This window comes from Lithobates pipiens, unplaced genomic scaffold, assembly GCF_037356315.1.
Source record: "Lithobates pipiens isolate NorthernLeopardFrog02 unplaced genomic scaffold, aLitPip1_a1.2 Scaffold_1, whole genome shotgun sequence".
NCBI classification, from domain to species: Eukaryota; Metazoa; Chordata; class Amphibia; order Anura; family Ranidae; genus Lithobates; species Lithobates pipiens.
This window is the reverse complement of record NW_027507685.1, coordinates 122414584-122439598: the sequence shown is the minus strand read 5'-3', so window position 1 is coordinate 122439598 and position 25015 is coordinate 122414584. Positions and strand designations below refer to the sequence as shown.

At 44.5% G+C, this 25015-nt stretch overlaps 1 protein-coding gene across 4 annotated transcripts in view; it reads right to left on the bottom strand.

The window, feature by feature from the left end:
* The window catches only part of SYN1 (synapsin I), a 294399-nt gene that overhangs the window by 13578 nt on the left and 255806 nt on the right, over positions 1–25015 (bottom strand). For all 4 annotated transcript variants that reach the window (XM_077475536.1, XM_077475543.1, XM_077475561.1 and 1 more), the window contains exon 9: positions 20286–20388. In XM_077475536.1, coding sequence (XP_077331662.1) covers positions 20286–20388 — 103 coding nt within the window. The remainder of the gene's footprint in view (positions 1–20285; positions 20389–25015) is intronic.

Sequence of the window (25015 nt, the reverse complement as noted above, 5' to 3'; positions counted from 1 at the left end):
TGGTGGCCACTGGAATTGTGCCCTTCCGCTCTGGGAAACACAGCGCCACCAGCAGATGATCTAGGTCCTGACAGATTTTCTTTGGATGCTGTGGAGCAGAGCGTAAGGATGGTAGAACTGTGTCCTTGTTGAAGTGGAAAACTGATACAACCTTGAGAAGAAAGGATGGTCTTGGGCGCAAGACAATGTTGTCTTCCCGAAGTATGAGAAACGGCTCTTTACAGGACAGAGTTGTAAACTCAAAACACATCTGAACGACGCGATAGTAACCAAAAAAATAGCATTTTTAAAACGGCTTACCTGTAAAAATCCTTTTCTTTGATGTACATCAGGGGACACAGAGCCGTAGTACTTACTACGTGGGTTATATCGGCTTATCAGGTGCTGGACACTGGTACGCCCCTTAAGGCGTGAACTTCCCCCATATAACCCCTCAGTTTTGTAGCCAAGGAATCAAAGTGTATAAGAAGAAGGGAGGGACCTCTGTGTCCCCTGATGTACATAAAAGAAAAGGATTTTACAGGTAAGTGGTTTTAAAAATCCAATTTTTTTTTCTTACATCAGGGGACACAGAGCCGTAGCACTTACTACGTGGGATGTCCCATAGCAAAGTTAGAGGACTTGTACTGCAGCCTGCAGTACGCTGCACCCAAAGGCAGAATCCTCCTGACCCTTAACATCGATTTGATAAAATCTGGTACATGTATGAACTGAAGACCATGTCGTGGCTTTACAGATCTGAGCCACAGAGGCCTGATGATGCACCGCCCAGGAGGTACTAATCGCTCTTGTAGAGTGTGCCTTAATATGAAAAGGAGGAATCTTCCTCTTTAAACCATAAGCCTGCACAATGACTTGACAAATCCACTTGGCAATAGTGGATCTAGATGCTGCCTGTCCTCTCTTTGGACCATCCAGCAGAATAAACAAGATATCTGTCTTACGAACCTGAGCGGTTGCCTTTAAATACACTCTGTCCACCCTTACTACATCAAGAGAATGTAGCAACCTCTCTTCCCTAGATTGAGGCTCTGGGAAGAATGAAGGAAGAACAATATCCTGGTTTAAGTGAAAACATGTCACTACCTTTGGCAGGAATTCAGGATGAGGGCGTAAAACCACCTTATGCATAATCAGATTTGGCTCCTTACAAGGTAGAGCCGCTAGTTCAGAAACTCTTCTGGCAGAAGAAAAGGCAATCAGAAATACTATCTTTCTGGTCAACAAAACCAAGCGAATCTCCTGTAAAGGTTCAAATCCCAAGGATTTAGGGGTGTCTTGATCGGAGGACTGATCCGTGTTACCCCCTGCACAAAGCTATGCACTAAAGAGTGAGAAGCTAAATCCCGCTGAAAGAACACTGACAAGGCCGAGATCTGACCCTTGATGGTATTCAAGGCCAGATTCATCTCTAATCCCATCTGTAGGAATTCAATAATTCTACCTATAACATATTTCCTGGGGTGCCAACCCCTGGATCCGCACCAGGCAACATATGCCTTCCAGACTCTATAGAAGATGATCCTGGAAGCTGGCTTCCTGGCATTAATCAAGGTAGATATGACTGAAGGAGATAACCCACAACCCCTTAGGATGTGGGTCTCAATAGCCAGACTGTCAAATTTAGCGTCTGTAAGGTAGGATGGAATAGCGGACCCTGCGAAAGAAGGTCCGGCCATAACGGCAGAGTCCAGAGAACTCCTATTGCCATCCTTATGATCTTGGCGAACCAAGGCCTTCTGGGCCACGCTGGAGCCACGAGAATCACCTCCCTTTGTTCCGGCCTGATCCTGCGAAGATGATGCAGAAGTAGCAGAACTGGAGGAAATGCATAGATCAGAGAAAACTGATCCCATGGGAAGACTAATGCATCTGTTCTGCAAGCTAGCGGATCCCTTGTCCTTGATACAAAGTTGTCGACTTTGTTGTTGAATCTGGACGTGAACAGGTCCACGTCCGGAGTACCCCATCTCTGACATATTGCAAGAAACACGTTGAGGTGAAGAGACCACTCTCCTGGAAGCAGTTGTTGGCGGCTCAAGTAGTCAAAGGAACGTTGTGCTCTGCCCAAGACAAAACGTTAATCACCTCTCTGGGCTGCACGACTCCTCATGCCCCCCTGGTGATTGATGTAAGCCACAGCCGTGGCGTTGTTGGAACAGGCTCTTAAAGCCAGATGGATAGCCCGAATTTCCAAAATATTGATAGGCAAGGTCCTTTCCAACCTGGACCACCTTCCCTGGACAGAATCCTCTTCCAGGACCGCTCCCCAGCCTGAAAGACTGGCATCTGTGGTTACTACCTTCCCAGTGTCAGGCAGAAATGTCCTTCCCTTTTGAAGGTTGCTGGACATCAGCCATCAATTTAGGCTCTGATGTGCTTAGGGAGCCAGCTGAATCGGAAAATCTAAGGCCTGAACCTTTTTGTTGCAGGCTGACAGGATTGCACTTTGTAGGAATCTTGAATGAAACTGTGCGTAAGGGACGGCCTCGAAGGAGGCCATCTTCCCCAATAATCTCATGCACAACCGAACTGAAGGCTTTTTCTTTGCCTTCATGAGGTGAATTAGTTCTACAATGGAACTGATTCTCTTTGGAGGTAGAAATACCTTTCCCTGCCTGGTATCTATGATTAGTCCCAGGTACTGTACTCTCCTTGATGGCCTCAAGGACAACTTTTCTAGGTTGAGAACCCAGCCTAGAGATTCCAGGTAGTGTTCTGTTGTCACCAGACCGTGGTCTAACCTGAAAACCGAATGATCTACCAAGAGTAGGTTGTCCAAATAGACTAGGACCATTATGCCCTGAGCCCTTAACCTGGCTAAAGCAGGTGCCAGAATCTTTGTGAATACTTGAACTGTGGCTAGACCGAATGGCAGGGCCACAAACTGAAAGTGACGGTTTTCTACTTCAAAGCGTAGAAACCTCTGGTGAGCGGGAAATATTGGCACATGAAGATGGGCACCCTTGGTATCGATTGAAGCCAAAAATTCGCCTCCTTGGAGGATGGCTACTACAGACCGAATCGATTCCATGCGGAAGGATCGGATGCACAAGTGCTGATTTAGATCTCTGAGATCTAAAATAGGTCTTACTTCCCCGTTTAGTTTTGGGACCGTGAAGAGGTTTGAATAAAAACCTGCACCCTGTTCCTCTAATGGAACCTCTGATATGACTGCTTTGGCTAGCAGATGGTCCAGTGCTAGAAGGAGAGCCTTCTTCTTTTCTGGGTCCTTCGGAACCCCTGACCTTAGAAACCAGGGAGACGGCAAAACTCGGAACTCTAGTTTGTAATCTAGAGACACCGCAGAAGCCACCCATTTGTCCTGACATTGCTCCTGCCAGATCTTTGAAAATTGCAGGAGCCTTCCTCCCACCCGAGGGAGCAGGGACACCCCTTCATAAGGAGGCTTTAGTACTCTGCTTGGTGGGCTTCTTTCCCCAAGATCTTTTCTGACCTTGGTGCTGTCCCTGGGGTTTCCCCCTTGAACCTGACAGCTGAGGCCGATGTCCCTGGTACAGGAGAAGAGGCCCGCTTAAATTAGAAATGTCTAAATTTCTTCTTTACAGGCAACAGAGAGCTTTTGACATTGGAAATCTTTTGTAAGTATTTATCCAAATCTTCTTACGAATAGCCGTTCACCAAGGGAAAAGGAGCTTCTTACATGGTGCTTCGGCTGACCAACTCTTAAGCCAAAGAACTCTGCGAGAATGCATTAGTCCCAACATCAGACGTGAAATCTGAATGGACCCATCTCTCATAGCATCCACTGTGAAACACAGTGTGTCTGCTAAAAAAAAGCGTACTGCTGAACCTGTTCAACAGGTAAAAATTTAAGCATCTCCTCAAATTGCTCCTTAATGGCCTGGGATACACCCATTGCGGCTAGAACCAGTTGCACTGCTGAACCTACTAAAGCCATCTTGTTCTTAGAAAGGTGCTCCAGCTTCATATCCACTGAGTCCTTCAACATGAGTGCATTATCAACCGGACATGTGAGATTCTTATTTACGGAGGTAATCGCAGCATCAACCGCTGGAATTCACCATTTCTTATAGAAATCCTCTTCCATAGGATACAGTTTGACAAACCTCTTAGGAGGATAAAACTGCATATCCGGATGCTCCCGTTCTGCGTACATAAGCTTGGATAGGAAAGGCATCTCCAGCCGGAGGAGGTTTTAATGATCCTAACTTAGAGATAGGATCATCAAAAGCCTGTGCTGCAGGTAGCAAAAAGGTTGATCGAACCAACCCAGTGAGAGCGTGCACAAGCAAGCTCTCTTGCGGTGATACTCCATCCGTGTTAGGATCCTCAGAAGAGGATAAGCCAGTATCTTCCATATCTTTAGGAAGATCTGCCTGATCCCCGGCATACTGAACCTCCAGAGGAGGATCTTGAGCACTTGAAGGGGATCTACTGCGTTTAACCCCGCTCTGAAGGGATAAAATTGCATCAAGCTTTTTCTCTAAGCCAGCAATGGTAGCGGACAACACTTCACTTGTGACATACTCAGGGGCTGAAGCGTCTTGAGCGACTGCAATGACAGCTTCCCCGACGGCTCAATCTGACCGGCTGCAACACACTCAGAAGAGGAAGACATTCTTTTGGGCAGGACCTTAGTTTGTTGTGACCCCCTAGAATCCTTAGAGGAGTTCCTGGCCCCCTTGCCACTCACAGCTTATAGTACAAAGCAGAGGCACTACGAGCAAAAGAATGCAACACTTGCTAGGCTATAGTACAGTACAATAACTGCTATTAGTCCTAGCTATACAGTACAATGTTGTCAACAAAAGGGAGATGCCTGTGCCACCAAACCTGACCAGCAACCACTCTGCTCTGTCCCTCCACCACCAGACTGCAGCTCTGCTTGTGTAGCTTAAAATACTTCCTCCACGTGGGGCCGCGTCTGACGCCGTTTAGCCACACCCCCACGTGAAAACGCCCCCCCCCTCCCCTTTTAACTAGGGAAGTGTGTGGACTAGTGGGATTGTCTGCTATAAGTCTAAATATGTCTGTGTACTAGGTTCACCTGAGCCAGTTTTGTACAATGAGAATCATCATTTTCCTCTCCTTTTCCTGCCTCGTTTGCAAAAAAGATTTTTTTTTTTCCTTTTTGCAGACGAGGCAGAATTCGCCCTTAAGGGAAAGCACTAAGGCTGGATGTCTACATCCAGAGTCCCCTATTTTTGACATATCAGAATAAAAATGTCTGGGTGAAGGGCCCATTCCTCTTGATCCAGGCAGCGGTGGCTGCTTTCTAATTTTTCACTCCTGGGATGTGGTCTTCTCAGAGCACTCTGGACCGTTAGTTTCCACCCATGCGATTATCTGACTTGCTTCCTTCAAGGCTACATGGCTCTCGATGTCCTCTTTATGGTTATTGTAGGCCACAGCCATGGCATTGTTTGACTGAACTCTAAGTGTCCTCGCAGAAGAGGGGTCCAATGCTGCAGAGCCATTCACACTGCTGTGAGCTCCAGGATGTTGATGGGGAGCTTTGATTCCACAGATAATCTTGTTACCTGGACATTGGGGGACTGGAACACTCATCCCCAGCCTGAAAGACTGGCATTTTTCATTATCACTTTGCATTGATAAGGAAGGAAAGACCTCCTTATTGTTAAGGTTGGGCATTAACCTCCCTGGCGGTACGATTATTTCGGATTTTAGGAGCTAAAAGTGGTCCAATTATTTTGCATGAAAATTTGGCGTTTTATATTGTAGTCCTGTAATTCTTAGGAATAACTCAATTAAATCTGTCCAAACCAGAGTCTAGCAGACATCCCGGGTATGATAAGGTTTGAAAAATGAAATCATAAATTATAATATAATAAATAACTATAAATAATTAGACCAAATAATAATATAATAATAAAAATGATTCAATAATGTAATCAAATCAAAAACACAGAAATTTGCTCAGTTGCAGAATTGTCACTGTCATTACTTTTCAATATTTGATGACGGATCTCCCTACAAATCGCTGTCGCTCAATTCTGCGAGTGATTACAATTTATTATCGCTGTTTTCTAGCTGGTCTAAACCATTTTTGATGTAAAGGGACAGTTTTGGTTGCTATGGACAATCTCCAGTTTCCAGGCATAAAGAACAGTTTTTATAATATAAAACTGCATGCAGGACACTGGGCAAACCACTAGGGACAAAGGGGATGTGAAATAATTACATACAGCAATGTAATCTGTAAGATTACATTATACTGTATGTATACTGTGTGTTTCACTTTTTGAATTTGGCGCCGATCTCCGTCCCCGTGCGTCGCAACGCTCGCAGGGAACAGAGCTCGGCTCCGTGATGAATCGAGCGGAGGACGAGCCGCTCGTACAGTGCGGGGACATCGCTGGATCCAAGTGAGAATCTCCACCCCCGAGCCAGACTCGGGAATACCGCCAGGGGGGTTAAGTCCACCAAGATAGGGAGTTCTTTGCTTTGCTGGCTAGGAACATTGATAGGTCGAGAGAAGGAGCATGTCTGTTGACAGGATGTTGTATTAGGGAGCTTTTAAATTCAATTTGGCAAATCATACATCCTCAAAGGAGGCTACCCTGAGGCCTAGAATTCTCATAAAGAATCTTGTTGTCTTTGACCTCGATTTTTAAGCATGGACTCTGCAAGAATTTGCTTTTCTGGCAGAAAAACTTTACTTGGGATGTGTCCAGGAGCAGACCCAAGTATTCCAGGCAAAGAGAAGGCTGGAGGGCAGTGGCACATTAGTGCCACTACAGTGCCAATCAGTGTCACGCCTGTGCCACATCAATGCCCCTACAGAACTCATCTGTGCCCCACAGTCCCATCAGTGCCATTAGTGCTCATCTGCCCTTCTACAGTGCCCATCAGTGCCACTACAGTGCCCAATAGTGCACATCAGTGCCACCCTATCGGTGAATCCTCGTCAGTGCTGCCTCACCAGTGCACATCAGTGCCAGGTAATCAGTGCAACTTCATCAGCGCACATAAGTGCACCCTTATCAGCACCCATCAGTGCATCCTCATTAGACCAGCCTCATCAGCACCCATCAGTGCAGCCACATCTGTCCTAGTGTCCCTATCACACCACAGCCCACAGTCACCAGTATGGTGCAAAAATATTTTTCCAGTGAGGAGGCATTCCAGCTTCTTAGCCTGAGTGATGAGAGCAGCGGGGAGCTCTCTGAGTCTGAGTCCAATTCTGATTCGGCATATAAACCCATTTTAAGCAGTGGGTCTGCTACAGAATCAGAGGAAGTGGAAAGTGTGCTCATAAAACGAAGGCTTCTGCCGAGGAACAGGCTACTACAAGTAGAGCAGTGGCATCAACCAGCAGCTCCGTGCCATCCATCTTTAACACAGTGGCATCCACAAGGTAATGGAGTACCACTGCAAGAAAGGCCAAGCACTAGTGGGGTGTCATCTCAGCCCCAAAGGGTTAGGACCAATGCCAGCCTTTCCTATGCCCTTCAAAACTCTCTGTGGCTTCCCCCTAATTCAGGAGTAGCAAATATTCCCCCTTTTATCACCCAGCCAGGTGTCCAGGTGAACACAGGAAATGTTGCCCTTATTGATTCTGTAAATTACGTTTTTACCGAAGACCTATTTATTATCTTCCATTGTGGCCCAGTGCCCTCTATGCACAACAGTTCATATCAAGCAACCCTGGTTCAAGTTAAGCCTATCCCTATGAGTGGAGAGAACAAACCGTGGAGGAATTTAAAATATTTTTGGGCCTCACTTTCAATATGGGACTCATAAAAAAAAAGAATTATACTCTTACTGGTCCACCAACCCCATCCACCATATGCCAATCTTTTCTTCCCTTATGCCAAGATCAAGATACCTAATGACTGTGGCTTCTCCATTACAATGACAACAGCCAGTGCCCTCCCCAAAATGACCAAGCTTATGACAAATTGTTAAAATTGTGGCCACTTCTAAATGTTTTTCTCTGAGAAATTCCCCCGGTTATTTACCCCCGACCAAAATATCTCAGTAAATGAGTCACCTGTCAAATTCACAGACAGGCTGGGCTTCAAGCAGTTTATCCACAGCAAAAGGGCCTGATATGGGGTTCTACAAACTATGTGACCCAGCCACGGGGTACAGTTATGCCTTCCTGGTGTACGATGGGAAGGACACCCAGCTGCATCCCCCTGAATGCCCAGAGTACATTGGAGCCAGCAGAAAAGTTGTTTGGGAGCTTGTCTACCCACTCCTTGAAAAGGGTTACCATCTATATGTGGATAATTACTACACAAACTTGCCCCTCTTCCGCAATCTTCACTGGAGGAGGACTCCAGCATGTGGTACAGTGAGGACCAATAGGAAGGGCTTCCTGCAAAGGCTCATTAATGAAAGATTACGACTAGGGGAGATGGCCTCTTTGCAGAATGATGAGTTATTGGCTACCAGGTGGCGGGACAGACAAAACGTCTACATGCTCTCATCGATTCATGACGACACCTACTTGGAAATCCCCAGAAAAAATTTCCCAATCCAGAAACCAGCTTGTGTCCACAACTATAATTTGTTTATGGGGAGAGTCAAATTCAATGATCAAATGATCAAACCCTACCTTCACACAAGAAAAACTTGCAAATTATATACAATAGTCTCTAGTTATTTTTTTCAGTTTGGCAATGTATAATACTTATATTATTTACCGTAAATCTAAAAAACCGAGACCCCTGTATCCTATCTTGATTACCAAGAGGAAATTATCACCACACTATTGCACCCTGAAGGCCCACCAGAAAGCATTCGCCTGATTCAGTGAGCAGACTCCACGAATGCCACTTTCCTGAGAAAAAAAAAATCCGCCTGTGCTGGTTGTGCTCCAGAGGAGGAGTTAGAAGAGATACAGCGTGTTATTGTCCCCAATGTCCTTCCCAACCAGGCCTCTATACAGGTGACTGTTTAGTGAAGTATGGTACTTGTGATTCTCAATTCCTGTCATTTACCTCCACACCTCTTATACCACTGCACTAAACTGTACATACCACTGCCTTCAATGGAATTGACCCTGGACTATTTGACCAAGTTTTTTGCCTGCCTCTTGGAATGATCTTTTGCCTGGCTACTGGAGTAATGGGATTCATAACATGAAGTCTCACATATGTGGGGGGCTTCAGAATTGTTTTTTTTTGCATATCTTGGTTTTCTCATTCCCAGATTAGGGTCTGGAGTCCGGAGTCTTCAAAGAGATTTGGGTGGGAAGAAGCTTTTACCCCTGTCCACATTCTTTCCTGGCCTGCCAACATGTACCATGTTCCTGCCTACTACCATGACCAATATTTTGGCACTGCTGGCAATATCTCTAACTGCACTGACCCTGGACTGTATATGGACAGTATCTCTTCCTGTAATGACTGTGAACAATATTCCTGCCTGCTGCCTAGACAATTCCGTTTTCTGTTGCTGACCACATTCCTGCTTGCTGTCTAGATTAGTACTCTCCTCCTGTGGACAATTTCACTACTAAAACCACAAGTAATCTTTTGTTTACCCTTTGCTCAGCAGAATGTATTTTGGGGTATAATTCTTGGTATATGTACATGCTATGTGTTAGAAATATGAAGGGCCTTCAAAAATGTGATAGGTTGTCAGGAAATTAGAACGAATGACGGTGCTCCTTGCATGTTGGGCCTCTGTATATGGCCAGGCTGTGTAAAAGTCTTGCACATGTGGTATCGCCATACTCAAGAGTAGAGATGGACGAACTTCTGACGTGACGTTCCGCGAACGCGAACCACGAACGCGGTCGAAAGTTCGCAAACCGCAAAGTTTTCGGCGGGCCCCATTGACTTCAATGGCACGCGAACTTTGAAAACCTACAGGTCATATTTCCAGCCACAAAATAATTACAAGCTGTGCACACATAGTCCCACCACATGGCCACTGACATAACACATGTATGAAGTGAATCTTTTATCGACAACTACAAGCATTCTTTTTTTATATGTGAAATTTTGACAATTCAGGACTCAGGAGCGCATGAAGGCAATGGAGGAGAGGAAAGGTCAGGGTAGGCTATGAAGAGGGTGCAGAAGATGATCACCAGCACCGTGATATAGAGCACTGACACCAGCACTGTGATATAGAACACTGACACCAGCACCGTGATATAGAGCACTGACACCAGCACCGTGATATAGAACACCGACACCAGCACCGTGATAGAGTGCACTGACACAAGCACCGTGATAGAGTGCACTGACACCAGCACTGTGATATAGAACACTGACACCAGCACCATGATATAGAGCACTGACACCAGCACCGCCATATAGAGCACTGACACCAGCACTGTGATATAGAGCACTGACACCAGCACCCTGATAAGAGTGCACTGACACCACACCAGCACCGTGATAGAGAGCACTGAAATCAGCACCGTGATAGAGTGCACTGACACCAGCACCATGATATAGAGCACTGACACCAGCACCGTGATATAGAGCACTGACACCAGCACCTTGATAGAGTGCACTGACACCAGCAACATGATAGAGTGCACTGACACCACACCAGCACCGTGATAGAGAGCACTGAAATCAGCACCATAATATAGAGCACTCATACTAGCACCGTAATAGAGTGCACTGACACCAGCACCATGATATAGAGCACTGACACCAGCACCGTGATATAGAGCACTGACACCAGCACTGTGATATAGAACACTGACACCAGCACCGTGATATAGAACACTGACACCAGCACCGTGATATAGAGCACTGACACCAGCACCCTGATAAGAGTGCACTGACACCACACCAGCACCGTGATAGAGAGCACTGACACCAGCACCATGATATAGAGCACTGACACCAGCACCGTGATAGAGTGCACTGACACCAGCAACATGATATAGAGCACTGACACCAGCACCGTGATAGAGTGCACTGACACCAGCAACGTGATATAGAGCACTGACACCAGCACCGAGATAGAGACCACTGACAGCAGCACTGATACCAGCAACTCGCTGCTGGGCCCCAAAAATATGACACTGCTCAACCTCTTCAAACAGGCGGGTACGAGCATATAGTACGGTGTGCTTTTTTTGTACAAGGAAGTGAGCTAAATGTAGAAAAAAGGTTTGTGTGCTCGATTAAATTAATTGTTTATAGAGATATACATGGTCTACTGGTCACATGTGTTGAATTCCTCCGAGATCCATGCCTCATTCATATTCAGAAATGTGAGGTAGTCAACACTGTCGTGAGCTATGCGAGTGCGCTTATCGGTCACGATCCCCCCTGCTGCGCTGAACGTCCTTTTGGACAGGACACTGGACGAGGGGCAAGCCAACAGTTCCCTTGCAAATTGGGCAAGCTCTGGCCAGAGGACAAGCATGCCCACCCAGTAGTCCAGGGGTTCATCACTCCTCAGAGCGTCCACATCGGCTGTTAACCCGATGTAGTCGAACACCTGTTGGTCTAGGCATTCCCTGATGCTGGATCCGGATGAGACCTGTCGATGGGTCGGCTGAAAAAATGACCTCATATCAGAAGTCGCCAACACATCTTCAAACCGCCCTCTTCTTGTAGGCGCTGTTGGATTGGTACCTGCAACTCTTTCTCTGGGAGTGGGAATTGCTCCTCTGCCAGTGCACGCAAAAGAAGAATGCAGCATTTCTCGTAGCAAGGCCTGGAAGTGCTCCATTCTGACAGCCCTCTGTGACGGTGGTAACATTTCCACCATTTTGTGTTTGGACCGGGGGTCTAAGTACATTGCCACCCAGTACTGGTCCTTGACCCTTATGCTTTTTATACGGGGTCCCTGTTAAAACACTGGAGCAAGAAGGCCCCCATTTGCACTAAACTGGAAGCGGTGTGGTGGCCTGGCTCCTGCTCATCATCCAGGATAATGTCGTCCTCCTCGTTCTCCACTCCCCATCCACGCACAACAGGGATCCCAGAAAGGTTTAAAGCATGCTCTTCTTGCTCTTCCTCATCCCCCCCGGCACCATCCTCCTCTGACTCCTCTTCAGACTCCTGTTGTTGACTTGTCTCAGATAGAGTAGCCCCCCTGGGAATTCATCCAGCATTGTGACTTCCTCATCTTCACACTCCTGCTCCTCCACAGCTTGATCAATGACACGACGCAATGCATGCTCCATAAAGAAGACATAAGATACCATGTCACTGATGGCGCCATGGCTGCGACTGACCAGTTTGGTGATCTCATCAAAAGGCAGCAGAAGTCTGCATGCGTCGCGCATGAGCAGCCACTGGCGCGGTGAAAAAAAAAACAACAGCTCCAAAGAAACCTGTTCTGCCACAGAGTTCATACAGGTAGACGTTAACTGCACGTTTCTGCTGGAGCAGCCTATCAAGCATATAGAAGGTTGAGTTCCATCACGTCGGGCAATCGCAAATAAGACGTCTGACCGGCAGATTGTGTCGCCGCTGAATGTCAGCAAGGCGAGCCATGGCCGTGTAAGATCTTCTGAAATGGGCCGAGATTTTCCTTGCCTGCCGCAAGATGTCCTGGACCCCAGGGTATTTGACAACGAATCACTGCACGACCAAGTTTATGCACATGCCATGTGAGAGAAATAACCTGTTAATATGACAATTTTGTGAAAAATATATATATATTTTTTGCAAAGAATTGTGGGAAAAAATGACAACTTCAAAAAACTCACCATGCCCCTTACTAAATACATTGGAATGTCTACTTTGCAAAAAGGGGTCATTTGGGGGGAAATTTGGACTTTCCTGGCTTGTTAGTGTCTCAATAAATGCAATAGGCCCTCAGTACATAAGGTGTGATTCATTTTCAGTGATTGCCACCATAGCTTGTAGATTCTATAACCTTCACAAAGACCAAATAATATACACTTATTTGAGTTCTTTTTTACCAAAGATATGTAGTAGTATAACTTTTGGCCAAAATTTATGAAGAAAAATTACTAGTTTGTAAAATTTTATAACAGAAACAAAGAAAAATGCATTTTTTTACAACATTTTCGGTCATCTTTCATTTATAGCGCAAAAAAGAAACAAAACATGTTGTGATTAAATATCACCAAAAGAAAGCTCTATTTATGTGAAAAAAAGGACAAAAATGTCATATAGGTACAGTGTTGCATGACATATTCAAAATGTGAGAGCACTGAAAGCTGAAAATTGGCCCAATTAGGAAGGGGGTTTAAATGCCCAGTGGGCAAGTGGTTAACAATGCCCCTCCAACTGCTATCTCAATTTGAACAGACCAATTGTTGTATGCCACATTACTACTCTCCCTTGGGCACCCAAAGGTGTTCCCTGTCTTTTCCAATCCTATAGTGTGTACTACAAAAAAATTGCCTTGTACCACTGTGTTCGGGTTTGGCTTGAAGAAAAAGGTGGCAACCCTAGAGATCCCCTGTGCCTTAAGTGCATTTCCACTGGATTTGAGCTGAAGTCTGTCTTTCATTTACCTTACACTGGAGTTGAATACAGTGTCGGTACCTATTTATTATACTGGACAACTTCTTGTTGAGGCAAGATGCTAAACAAGAGGTTTACATCCAGGGTGCCTTTAACAGATCTGGTGGAAAACTTCCAGATGTAAGGTCACTCGCCTTGATCTATTCTAGACTTTGTCAGAGGTAGTCTGTCTGACTGTTTTTCACTCCCAAAACTCAGACTGTGGAGAGAGCAGGAAGGCGAAGCTCCACTTACAGGAGAATATGAGAGACATCCATCATCAAGGTGGGGGGGATGTAAGCCATGGTGGACACTGTACCAAAACACATAAGGACCATTCATTCATATGTCTTCCCTGTGTGACATATCTCGTAAGTTGCCTCACTGCAGCAGGGGCTGTAACAGCTGACCTAACACGTAGCTAGGGATCTGCATGCATGCAATAGCCAAGCTGGGAGGACCACTGAATCTATATTATTCTGCTGGTCCCCCAGCTTGGCTGTTGACTGAAGATCCTGAAGAATAAGTCCAAAAAAGGGAAAATAACAGCCCTGCAAAAAGGGACAAAGAGCCACAGCAAGGAGCTAGGGCCTTACTCCTAGACACTAGGAGTACAAAAAAAAAATGAGCAGGGGCCATCCCTAGGTGGTGCTTCGTTTTAATACCTACTCCTGGAGGTGGTGCCATAACCCTACTGTCAACATTCCTTACTGGGCTGTGTCCTTTAACGAATGAATGAGAAATTGCTATTTACATTTTAAATGTTTTTTCTTCTTTTAACGTGTTGAAAAATTGAGATGTAGGCGCCCTAAATTTTTGCATTGTAAGAATCAGACTCAGAAATGCTTTTATCCCTCCGAAGCTGGGTTTCAACAGCCATGCCAATAAACCCAGCGACCGTGAAGCAGGATGCCAACCAGTCCTTGGAGCAGAAGATCCTGAAAATCTGCCAGGAGTACCACATATGCCGGGACCAGTCCAGAGCTCTGAGGATTACTAGAATGCCTCCATCTCAATTCCATAAAGCAGACAAGGAACAAGTTTCAGGGAAGGAAAGCCATAGATGAACATGTACTGATCCTACTATTCACTACTTCTGCTAGAGGATCCATGTACCTGGAGACAAGCTTGTCAAGTTTGTTGAATGTTCAGAAACCAACAGGTTGCCCAGGACTCCTCCCCAGCCAAACAGTCTAAGATCCATTATAAAGATCCTTCAAAAGATGGGAAATAAGTAATTGCTGAAATCATGAACCACAAAACAAGGGACAACCTGGTCCTCAGTGATAGACAAGTCAGTCTTTCCAGTGATAGTATCAGTTGTGTAAATGGAAACTCAAATAAAGATACCAACAGACCTAGGATTCTCATGGAAAAGCAGAGAATTGGGTACATTCTGGAAAGGGAGAGTTCAAATCAGGAACTGGAGTGTTTGATTTTTCTCCTGTGAAAGGAACATGCCAAGCTTAACAGAGCCTGCGCCTACTGTTACAGTTGTTCTCATAAGTTTACATACCCTGGCAGAATTTATAATGTTTTGGCCATTTTTCAGAGAATATGATTTGAAAACACAAAAACTTTTCTTTTACTGATGGTTAGTGTTTGGCCGAAGCCATTTATTATCAATCAACTGTGTTTTCTCTTTTTAAATCATAATCACAACAGATTTTAGAAAAGGATGGAAGGGGACTTAGGGACTTTAAAGGCACCAAGTACACTCAAAAATATAGGAAATAATTTTTTTATATAAATGTATTCAAAAATTGAAAATTGAAATAACATACATAGTTAAAGAGTTAAAAACTTAACACAGACAAATTGTATCCACCTATATATGGGTCTACGTCAGCATTTACATCACAATTCAATATAGTGCACTTCAAATATATGCAGTGGCTCTTATCAACCAAATACAATATAATTTAACATATATAGTCACTATGGTGATGAGCTGGTGTAGCATCCCAAAGATATGCCCGACATGTTTCGCGTTTTTGAAAACGCTTCCTCTGGGGCGCAATAAAAACTCTTAAAAAATTGAAAAAAATAGAATGCATGAATTATATATACATTTCCAAACTGTTGCAAAACACAGGTTATTACATAGATATGGTAAAAACACATGAAAAAGCAAGGTACAAATAGTAGGAACAAAAATGCCTATCAAGAAAGAGTCATGCAGGTATATGGCCCATATGCGCCGATCATATATGAGGACATTGTGGGGGCATGCATACTATAGCACACTTATATGTATATGTGAAATATTAGGATGTCCTACCTTGATTTGGGGTAGGACATCCTAATATTTCACATATACATATAAGTGTGCTATTATTTTTAACGAACTTAGAAAACCCCATATAATAGTATGCATGCCCCCACAATGTGTTCATATATGATCGGCGCATATGGGCCATATACCCGCATGACTCTTTCTTGATAGGCATTTTTGTTCCTACTATTTGTACCTTGCTTTTTCATGTGTTTTTACCATATCTATGTAATAACCTGTGTTTTGCAACAGTTTGGAAATGTATATCTAATTCATGCATTCTATTTTTTTCAATTTTTTAAGAGTTTTTATTGCGCCCCAGAAGAAGCGTTTTCAAAAACGCGAAACATGACGGGCATATCTTTGGGATGCTACACCAGCTCCTCACCATAGTGACTATATATGTTAAATTATATTGTTTTTGGTTGATAAGTGCCACTGCATATACCGTATATACTCGAGTATAGGCCGACCCGAATATAAGCCGAGGCCCCCAATTTACCCCCAAAAAAACTGGCAAACTTATTGACTCGTGTATAAGCCGAGGGTGAGACATGCCTGTCCATCCCTGTGTGTGTGTCCGTCCCTGTGTGTCCGTCCATCCCTGTGTGTCCGTCCATCCCTGTGTGTGTGTGTGTCCATCCATCCATCCATCCCTGTGTGTGTGTGTGTCCATCCATCCATCCATCCCTGTGTGTGTGTGTGTCCATCCATCCATCCATCCCTGTGTGTGTGTGTCTCCATCCATCCATCCATCCCTGTGTGTGTGTGTCTCCATCCATCCATCCATCCCTGTGTGTGTGTGTCTCCATCCATCCATCCATCCCTGTGTGTGTGTGTCTCCATCCATCCATCCATCCCTGTGTGTGTGTGTCTCCATCCATCCATCCCTGTGTGTGTGTGTCCGTGTGTGTGTGTGTGTGTGTGTGTGTGTGTGTGTGTGTGTGTGTGTCCAGCCTACCTGTGTCCCGAGCCTGTGTCCCGAGCCTCCGTCCCGTGCCTTGCCTCCTTGCCTCCGTCCCGTGCCGTGCCTTGCCTCCTTGCCTCCGTCCCGTGCCGTGCCTTGCCTCCTTGCTTCCGTCCCGTGTCGTGCCTTGCCTCCGTCCCGTCCCGTGCCGTGCCTTGCCTTGCCTCCGTCCCGTGCCTTGCCAGGATCGCCGCTCTTCGTCGGCGCCTCGGCGGCCATTCTAAAATTCAAAAGCCCCGCCTCCGCCTCCGCCTGTGATAGGCGGAACACTGAATTTCCCAGCAGCCTGTGTTCCGCCTATCACGGACATCGTCTCATCCTCGTACTACGGACGAGGATGAGACGATGTCCGTGATAGGCGGAACACAGGCTGCTGGGAAATTCAGTGTTCCGCCTATCACAGGCGGAGGCGGAGGCGGAGGCGGAGGCGCGGCTTTCAAATTGTAGTATGTCCGCCGTCTGTCTGCTCGATACGCTGATCGAGCAGTCAGACGGCGATGACTCGAGTATAAGCCGAGGGGGGCACTTTCAGCCTCAAAAAAGAGGCTGAAAATCTCGGCTTATACTCGAGTATATACGGTATTTCAATTGCACTATATTGAATTGTGATGTAAATGCTGACGTAGACCCATATATGTGTGGATACAATTTGTCTGTGTTAAGTTTTTAACTCTTTAACTATGCATGTTTTTTTCAATTTTCAATTTTTGAATAAATTTATATAAAAAAATGATTTCCTATATTTTTGAGTGTACTTGGTGCCTTTAAAGTCCCTAAGTCCCCTTCCATCCTTTTCTAAAATCTATATTCATTAAGGATGATGGCACCCTCCCCACAAATAATGATATAATTGAGATATCCACTATTGAGCCCCCAAGTGTTCTTGATATCTCCTTTGTTCTCATACTCCTATATAATCACAACAGAGACTACCCAAATGACCCTGATCAAAAGTTTACATACCCTGGTGATTTTGGCCTGATAACATGCACACAGTAACCATCCTCACCTGTGATCTGTTTTCTTGTAATTAGTGTGTGTGTATAAAAGGTCAATGAGTTTCTGGACTCCTGGCATACCCTTGCATCTTTCATCCAGTGCTGCACTGACATTTCTGGATTCTGAGTTCATCTGAAAACATGTGGTATGGCTGTTTCAAGATGAACAATAAGGAGGCACTTTAAGAAATGTGGGCTGCATGGTTGAGTCGCCAGAAGAAAACCATTACTAGGCAAATGCCACTAGGCAAGCCTCAAACCTTCTGTCATTTGGAGTGACGAGACCAAAATTGAGCTTTTGGACCACAACCATAACCCCAAAGGTTGATCGCTGATTTTTTGGGCATGTGTGAGCTACAAAGGAACCGGAAATTTGATGGCAAGATGATTGCAATTTATGGCAAGATGAATGATTGACTACAGCAGAATAAAGTGAAGGTTCTGGAGTGGCCATCTCAGTCTCCTGAACTTAATATCTTTGAGCCACTCTGGGAAGATCTCCAATGTGCAATTCATGTAAGACAGCCCAAGAATTTACAGGAGCTGGAGGCTTTTTGCCAAGATGAATGGGCAGCTTTACCATCTGAGAAGACTTCAAGCGGTCATTGATGTTTAAAGTGGAAGTAAACCCTTCTATCGTTTTCAGTCAAAGAAGCTGCCATCTTGGCCTCTAATGATTCTTCAACTGCCATAATGCTGCACATGTGATCAGTTATGAAACCAGCCATTGGATGGTTTGAAAGTTTGGTTGAGAGCACAACCAATGTGATAGTTAGCATTTCCGGCATGCCGGGAATGTAAGTGTTTTTTGAAAATAGGTTTTGAAACTGGGTTTACTCTCGCTTTAAGGGGGCAATACACAGTATTTAGTACTGGGGTATGTAAACTTTTGATCAGGGTCATTTGGGTCGTTTCTGTTGTGATTATGATTTAACCACTTGAGATCCGCGCTATAGCCGAATGACGGCTACAGCACGGACCTCCTTTGCCGGGACTACGTCTATTGACGTTGTCCCGTGCACGAGCGGCGCGCTCTGTGATCGGCGAGTCTATGAGACTCGCCTGATCACTGATCCGAGCAAGGGGTCGATCCCGACCCCTTATCACGTGATCAGCTGTCAGCCAATGACAGCTGATCATGTGATGCAACGGAGCCGGTAATCGGCTATTATTCCTCCTCGCGCTGACAGCGCGAGGAGAAAAAAAAAGAGCCGATCACTGGCGGCCGTGATCGGGACATCAGTCCCGATCACGGCCAGCCCTGCCAGTGCCCACCTGCCCCCTGCCAGTGCCCACCTGCACCCTGCCAGTGCCACCTTAATAAAACATAATTGCCCCCCGTCAGTGCCACCCAGCAGTGCCCACAGTGCCACCCAGCAGTGTCACCCACAGTGCCCACAATCTGCCTCAACGGTGCTGCACCCCAGTGCCACATATCCATGCCCATCAGTGTCATCTACCAGTGCCCATCAGTGCCCAGCAGTGCCGCCCATCAGTGCCCAGCAGTGCCACCTATCAGAGCCACCTATCAGTGCCACCTATCAGTGCCCATCAGTCCCATCTATCAGTGGTACCTATCAGTGCCCCTTAGTGCCACCCATCCGTGCCACCCATCCGTGCCCATCTTTGCCCATCAGTGCCGCCTTATCTGTGCCCATCAGTACTGCCTTATCTGTGCCTATCGGTGCCACCTTATCTGTGCCTATTAGTGCCGCCTTAACTATGCCTATCAGTGCCCACCAGTGCAGCCTATCAGTGCCCACCAATGCAGCCTATCAGTGCCCACCAGTGCAGCCTATCAGTGCCGCCTCATCAGCGCACTTCAATGAAGGAGAAAAATGACCTGTTTGCAAAATTTTATAACAAACTATTAAACATGATTTTTTTATTTTTTTTTGCATCTTTTTTTGTTTGTTTAGCAAAAAATAAAACTCCCAGCTGTAATTAAATACCACCAAAAGAAAGCTCTATTTGTGGGAAAAAAATGATAAAAATTTCATTTGGGTACAGTGTTGTATGCCCGCGCAATTGTCATTCAAAGTGCATCAGCGCTGAAAGCTGAAAATTGGTCTGGGACTGAAGGGGGTTTAAGTGCCCAGTAAGCAAGTGGTTAAAAAGAGTAAACACAGTTGATTGATGATGTATGGCTTCAGCCAAACACTAACCATGAGTGAAAGAATTTTTTTTGTGTTATCATTCATATTCTCTGAAAAATTTACTTGAATGCAGACTTTTAGCGCTTTCAAATGTACGGTAGGGGTTTTACTGAAGAGTATCAAAGAACAAAGCAGGTGCTAGCAAATAATTTTAGTTTTTGAAACATATCAGAGCAGCAGAAAAGCATCTATCCTCCTAGGAGGGGTTATTCTGGACTAGCCATTTTTTTGTTTGCCAGTGTCCAGTCCTTCTGTAAACAGAAGTATGATTTGAATATTAAAGACTGTGTTCCTTAATGGTCATAAAAAAAAAAACAAAAAAAAAAAACAATTTTTGTTAGGGTTTACCCTTACCCTTAACTTTAAGTTAAACCACTGACCAGGCTACATTTCTGCATCTTGTTTGCAGTTCTAGTCAGTCGTGTAAATTACTCTTTCAATATCATTTTTTTCACATGGCACCCAACTATGGCTTACCTCGATAACATGATCTCTTCCATCCTTCCCATGCAGGGCTTCCACTGCACAGATGTCCAAACCACCAAATATTTCAGCACAAGAATCCACCCACAGTTTGTACCTGGAAGGCAAGAACGTGTTTATCTTCTGATAAGAACCTCAAATAATAGTACCACAGGTGTTACTTTAAAGTGTATCTCTGCTTCGGGGCTATGATATAAGATACTATTTGGTCTATATAATGAAGACATGCAAAAAGAAATGAAGATATGAAATGACCCACAGTAGTGTCAAATCAGTGCAAGATGAATGCAGAATGGCTGTTACTTGTTAATACTAGGTGACCACATCTAAGCAGTTTAGGGCAGCAGTGTACTGTATGATAGCCATGTAAGAAAAATTAACCATTTTATTCAGTGGCTCAAGTAAACCCAATATGATTATATACAGTGCCCTTTGAACTCATTCTTACATGTGGTAGATCTCTTCCTGTGATACCTCACAACCACACATAGTCTCGGCTCACACTGGCACGACTTGGTCGCCTGACAAGTCGCGCTCAATTAAGTGCAATGGAACCATTATAATCAAAGCGACTCAAGTTTCTCTGACTTAGAAAAAGGTTCCTGCACTGCTTGGGGCTCTGAAGAACTTGCATTGACTTCTCTTACAGAAGTCATAAGCAAGCCGTGATAAAGTCACGCCAGTGTGTACCAAGCCTTAAAGGCTAAGTTCACGTTTAGGAATATATTACATATTACACCTGTATTTAGGGTGTAACATGTTCCTAAGCACTGATCAGCACGCTTGTAGTTCATTCACTCTTTTTCAAGCTTTCTAACTGAAAGCTTGTACAGAGATATGGGTGGAAAGCTGGAGGGAGAGAATGCAGAAACCTGACATTGATTGCACAATTCACTAATCATGGTTGCAATGCTTTGCAGGCTCCTGTAAAAAAAATATATAAATGCACATTTTTTCCTGCAAAATGATATACCGTATGTTTATTTTCATTTTTAATGAACGTTGCTTTTAAAAGTGCTTGGAAAAGTGGGACTCTTTTTCAAAGTCTTCGTTGCTCAGATGTAAACAAGTCCTTAAATTTGAACTTCAAGCACACAAATAAATAGTGTTTTTTTTTTATTTCATCCGTTACCATACCTGGATTGATGTGTGTACTTGCTTGAAAACTTCATTGGTCTTCAGTAAGAAAAATGTTGATATAGGCTTAAGCCCCATACACACTATCAGAGTTTCTGCTGATTTTTGTCTTCAGATTTACCAAAACCATGTATTGCAAGGGCCTGCCTGATTGCATACACATTGAAACTCCTAATGCCACGTACACACGATCGGAATTCCGGCCAGAAAAAGACAGATGAGAGCTTTTCATCGGAAAATGCGACCGTGTGTATGCTGTCCGAAATTTCCGCCAGCCACAAATTGATAGCATGTTCTCAATTTTCCAGACGGAAAAACGTTCTATCGGTAATTCCGATCATGTGTATGCAATTCCGACACGCCAAAAATCACGCATGCTCAGATTCAACTACGAGACAGAAGCTATTGGCTACTGGCTATTGAACTTCCTTCTTCTAGTCCCATCGTACGTGTTGTACGTCACCACGTTATAAACGATTGGAATTTGATGTGACCGTGTGTAGGCAAGACAGCTTGAGCCGAATTCCGTCGGAATTCTGTCAGGAAAACCAGCAGAGCTTTTTCCGACGAGAATTCCAATCATGTGTACGCGGCATAAGGGTTGACCTCATATTATATGGTTTTGGTAAATATGAAGGAAAGAAAACAACAGAAAATCTGATAGTGTGTATTAATTAATTTAGAACCAGTGACTATAGATTTAGATGGATATATCGTCATAGATAGTGAAGATAGATCCATGCTTTCTGCATTATGATTTGATACATTTGTATACGGTATATGATACCACCCTAACCCACAAGTTGTGCCTCGGTGGAGATATTTGATGCTATCTGTCGTATGACTTATCATGGATGTTGTTATTCATCAGGGTTGAGTATGTTGCATCTGTCATCAATCTTTTTGCTGAACATGTTTGGTCTTCTTTTTCTTCCATTGTATGTACAAGTTTGAAACTTGTGCCAGCGTTTTCCTTTGCAGGCAAGCAACCAGTCACATACCCATTCCAGTTTAGTTGTAAACCAACACAGCAGATGGCATAATGTCAGCGCTGCCTGCTTTGAGTGTTACAGATACTAGAGTGCTCATAGGATCTGCTCATATCCCCCTTACTGAAAGTATGACTGGGCAATAACCAAAAGGGTGTATACTCAGGGGTGTACCAACAGGTTGGCGAGACCGGCGCCCGCCAGCGGAGAAGGCCGAGGGGGGAGCGCAAATGAAAAATAGAAAATGGTTTATATTGTATTTGACTGACAATGGATAATACATTGTGAGGGGAGGGGTATGGGGAAGAAATGTGTGTGCATTTCCAGAAGGATTTTCAAGACAAGGAATGATTGATTTGATTATGTTTTTTATGTTGGAGGAGGAAATTATGGGGAAGAGGCAGATTTGAGATAATTATATACAAATGATTACTAAATATAGACTGACAATGTATAATTGGGGGGGGGGGGGTGTCCCTTGTCACACCCCTATTGCCATATGTCTTCCCGCTGCCCCATGCCCACCACACACCCACTGCTGCCCCATGTTCCCCTCTAAAACTGCCATGATGTGCCAATTTTATGCCTATCAAACTGATTGCCATGGTGTGCCAAATGTGCTGCCTTCATTTTAAAATATGCAGTACAAGAAGCAAGTGCTAAAGTATTTACTATTAGTCTTGAAAATCTAGGGGAATTACTAAAATCCATGTTGGGTGCTGCTGTCCTGTATGACAATATTACACCATGTGGTGCTTTAGCATTAATTTAAACAGCACTAAGCTTTTTTTAATGATGTGAGTTGTCACTCTTAAAGTGGTTGTAAACCAATTACAACCACTTTAACCTACAGGTAAGCCTAGATTAAGGCTTGCCTGTAGGTGCAAGAAATATCTCCCAGACCTATGCTATGCATACTAGCTCATTATGTCTTTGTCTTACAGGGTGTATTTTTATTAAGAAGCTTTACTTCCTCTTTAGTGGTGGTTTTGTGTGTTATCTATGCATTTAAAAAATTATTTTGCCTTACCTAGGATTTTCGTGCTGCAAGTGAAGCCTGCAGAAGTGTTTCATGTACTTTTTACGAAGTGATAGGGGAGTTGTTTAACCACTTCAATACCGGGCACTTATACACCTTCATGCCCAGGCCAATTTTCAGCTTTCTGCTCTGTTGCCGTTTAAATGACAATTGCGTGGTCATGCTACACTGTACCCAAACAAATTTTTTATTCACAAATAAAGCTTTATTTTGGTGGTATTTGCAGTTTTTATTTTTTGCTAAACAAATAAAAAAAGACCGAAAATTTTGAAAAAATAAAAGTTTTGCTTTTGTTTCTGTTATAGTTTTTTCACTGATTGGCACTTATAAGGCGGCACTGACGGGCAATGATAAGGTGGCACCAATAAGTGGGCACTGACAGGCAACGATGATAGGCGCTGATATGTGGCACTGAAGGACAGATTCTATCCCTCCTGACCTCCCAGCAGCAGTGTGTTTTCCTCCTATGTGAAGTCTGTACCTTGTAGTGCACCGGATTACTGCACTTTGTGAGTGAGATTCTTTTTTAATATAAAGCGGAGTTCCACTAATTTTTTTGTTTATTAAAAGTCAGCAACTACAAAAAGTGTAGCTGCTGACTTTTAATAAAAAGACACTCACCTGTCCCAAGATCCAGCGACATGGCCGCCCGAACCCTCCATTCTCTCCCCTGCCTGTCAGTGGCGCCGGCAATACTACTGTGGGCACCCAGCCGTGACAGCTTGCAGCTTCCCAGCCAGGTGCGCATGTCTCACTGTGCTGTCCTGAATGGCCAGGCAATCTTCTGGGACCTGTGACGTGTCCCAAAAGATTGCAGAGAGGGAGGAGCTGCCTAGGCAGCCCAAGCAGAAGTGGCTCATTGGCTGTCAAAACCAAGTACCACCCCCCTCCAAAGAAAAATGACATGGCAAATGTGGCATGTAAGGGGGTCAGGACTCCTTAAAGCGTAAGTTCTACTTTTGGGTGTAACTCCACTTTAATAAAATATGTTTATACAGAAAGCACTATGACATCCCAACCCTGGACTCCAGGAGGAGACCATCACACCCCCAACCCTGCCATGTACACAGCACAGGGGATCCTTTACCTCTGATATTTTTCACCTACAGGACACAATGGTGACCATCTTATCATCCTCCCTTTAGATTTTTCCATACTACAGTCCCCCCCTCACACCACCATTTTTATCTTTGAACTCTTCCATACTTCTGTTCCTATCCATGGATTCCTCCATCTCCACCCTCAGACTCTTCCATCCTTTTGTTCCTATCCATGGATTCCTCCATCTCCATCCCCATCCTTCAGTTTCTATCTCCAGACTCTTCCTTCCTCCTCTTTCTTATTCATGGATTTTTCCATCCTTCAGTTCCTACCCCTCCCTCATATCCAGGACTCTTTCATATACTTGTCCTGCTATATGCATGGAGTGTCCTTTTTTTTTTTTTTTAAAGCAGATAACATTTTTAAAAATTCAGCAATCGTGATGCATCGCGGAATCGAAACGTATCAAATACCAGATAATCCTAATTGAATCGAATTGTGAAACCAGTAAATATATA